Raw genomic sequence first — 3179 nt, forward strand, 5'->3', positions numbered from 1 at the left:
CGAACTCACCAGCTCTGATGTATGTGGCTGGCACCCTGGCCACTGAGTTACAGATGCTAAGCCCAAGGCATAGATTCTAATTCTTGCCTTCCCATCTAAATTTGAGCAAAGCATTTTAATCTTTCTGGGACTCAGTCTTATGTGTAAAATGAAGAGATTAGGTTAGATAATGACTTTACATTTATCACTAAAAATTTCAAAATGCTTGTAATTCACCAGGTGCTCACCAACACACAACAGATGCATTTCCTGGTATATCCTTAATCCATATAAAAGCCAAGTATCCATATTAACAAAAATATCAGGAAATTAAACATAAGCAACTAAAATTCAGGGTTTAAGGTCTGAGGTCTGTGAAAATGGCCTTCCATTGCCTATAAATTGGGTTTGTATCCATCAAACAAATAAAGAGGACTAAAATATATAAATGAACAAAGGAACTAAACAAGTGAAAGGGTGTGTAATGAACTGGTAGAGAATTAACAAAAGAACTCACCAATGAAACTCTATCCAGGAAAAGTCTTTAGTTTCTACATATATGCTCTCACACACACACAGAGAGACATTTATACATATACACACGTATATATTATTATTAGCTGAACACAAGGTCAAAATAAAAAACATAACTTCTACTCACTTTGACAGAGACACTCCTCCAGCTTTCCCAATCATCTCTTCATGGTGCAATACTGAGTGGTTCCATGGAATATGGAGGAACTTTAAGAGTGTTCTCATCCACCGTTCAGGATGTAAAACAAGTTGCTCGTAGTGAACCAACATGCATTTTTTATAACCAACCTCCATACACTGGTTATACATGGTCTCTATGGCACGATTCCACTTGGTCAAACAGTCCCTGTAGCTGTTCAGATCAAATCCAGCTATAGTAACTTTTCGAGAAATCATCGAATGTACTGATGCCCGGCCATCTCGGACCATCAGGAGAAATTTGGCATTGGGGAATAATCTAGCAAGGTAAGTTAAGGATTTCAGGGCAAAAGGATCTTTATTACATAGATAAGGGGCTGGCTCCCCATGTTTAACAATAATTTCTAGTAAGAAGGCTTGCATGGCAGAATCCAGCACTTCATCAGTGACACCAGCCTCATCCAAGCGGATCTTCTCTTTACTTGACCGTGACCACATCTGCTTCAGGGCCAAGATTCGGGGAATGACCCTGGTTTCCTCTCCACAACGAATGTCAGGATGTGCATCTAGCATGGCCCTCATGAGTGTGGTTCCACTCCGAGGCACTCCTCCAATAAATATTAAAGGCATATCTTTGTGATAGGCAAAGGTTTTGTTGACTTTGATGTCTAGGCCAGTTCGCACAGTGGTCTTTGTGCTCTCCAATTTGACAGGCGGCTGGCTACGTTCCTCTATCCGGTGGTGGCATTCCATGGCATGCTGGCCCAAGTAAAACACAGTCACAGAACTAATCACCAGACATGCCAATAGTAAGTTCTGCTTCAGTTTTCCAACCATCTTGATGTGGTTATCTTGTTATTGAACAGATATTTTGCTCAAAATGACTTTCAGAAGATGTTCAGGCCATGGAGAGTCTACTTCAGAAAGATGATCAAGATCTAGTAGGAAAATGAAAGTTATTTTACCACCACATTAAGATTGTTTATAAATCATCACCAGTTATCACCATGCATTTTAGCTAGAAAGAAGTTAAAGCTGTCTTGGATGCTTTGATATTCTTGAAACACAGTATACACAAACTTGAGCAAAAACAAATCAATATTTATAATAGAAAAAGTTTTCTGTTTTTTTTTTTTTTAAATTGAGACAGAGTCTCACTTTGTCACCCTCAGTAGAATGCCGCGGTGTCACAACTCACAGCAGCCTCAAACTCTTGGGCTCAAGTGATTCTCTTGCCCCAGCCTCCCTAGTAGCTGGGTTTACAGGCACCCACCACAACACCCAGCTATTTTTGTTTGTTTTTTTGTTTAGCAGGCCCAGGCCGGGTTCGAATCCACCAGCCCTGGAGCATGTGGCCGCTGCTCTAACCACTGAACTATAGGCGCCCAGCCAGAAAAAGCTTTCTTAATGCAATAATTCTGAAGCTATGTACCTAGTACAGAATGGAAAAGCAAGTAAAACTGTTATCAGTGAGTTAAGCAAATATTTAATATGCCCAAGCATATCTGGAATACAACCTAAGGCTAATCTTTGATACATGGGTCACTATGAAAGTTTCAAGACAAATGTGCTATGGTCCCTTATTTCATTTCTAAAAATGCAGTCAACAGCATCCTTTCTGATTCACCCAAGCAAGTTTCAACTTGCTCAGCTTATTGGTGTTGCTGGGAGGGCTTCGTTAGTTTGCATCCATATGGATTTTACATTTTTGATTTTTGTGTATCTCAAAACTTTTGTAATGACCCACATATTCCATTTGCTTCATCTCAAAGCAGTCACTATCTCCCCATCCTAATATAAAGAGAAATTACAGGAGAAACATAAGATATGACTTCTAAATCTTTAACAGAGGTTCAGTTTATTCAATACACAATTTATCTAGGTGTTGCAGACCAGATACTTAGGTGGGTGAACTTTGAAAAGGATGGCAGTGTAGTGACCTCGGTTCTTGGAAAGCAGTCTTTTAGACACAGATAGGCCAAAAATAACCATACAATATGATCAGTGCTTCAGCAGAAATATGCAAAGGGACAATGCAAACACAATGAAAAGGAGTAGCACGTAGTCTACTTGAGAAAGCCATACGAGCTTTATAGAAAATGGGAGAGAAGGATACTCTAAGCCACAGGAACCTGTGTGAAAAAACACAAAGGCAAAACAACACAGCATAATTAGGTGTTGGGAAGTACTTCAGGAGAGCTGGTGTATAGGGTGCAAAGAAAATTCTGTGTATACATGTCTATGATCCAGCCCTTGGAAGGACAGATACGATTTGGACACACAGAACACTCTAAATTGCAAATAACATCATGACCACAGACAGGAGTATGTAAAAGCAGGGGCATGTATGTGAAACAGCTGGAACTGCTAAGTTAGCTAGACACTGATTATTTCATGTGCCAACTTGACTATGGTGCCTACTTGTTTGCTCAAATACCAGTCTAGACACTGCAGTGAAGATAAGTTTTATGTGTGATAACATTTATATCAACAGATTTTGCGTAAAACAGATTATCTTCAATAAAACA

The 3179-nt window shown here is 39.5% G+C and overlaps 1 protein-coding gene across 2 annotated transcripts in view; it reads right to left on the reverse strand.

Moving 5' to 3' along the window:
- TPST1 (tyrosylprotein sulfotransferase 1) overlaps window positions 1-3179 on the reverse strand; it is a 121045-nt gene that overhangs the window by 78921 nt on the left and 38945 nt on the right. For both annotated transcript variants that reach the window (XM_003794216.3, XM_023515733.1), the window contains exon 2: window positions 641-1589. In XM_003794216.3, coding sequence (XP_003794264.1) covers window positions 641-1488 — 848 coding nt within the window. In that variant the 5' untranslated portion in view covers window positions 1489-1589. The remainder of the gene's footprint in view (window positions 1-640; window positions 1590-3179) is intronic.

The sequence above is a fragment of the Otolemur garnettii genome, unplaced genomic scaffold (assembly GCF_000181295.1).
Source record: "Otolemur garnettii isolate 467f Iridium unplaced genomic scaffold, OtoGar3 scaffold00077, whole genome shotgun sequence".
Taxonomy (NCBI): domain Eukaryota; kingdom Metazoa; phylum Chordata; class Mammalia; order Primates; family Galagidae; genus Otolemur; species Otolemur garnettii.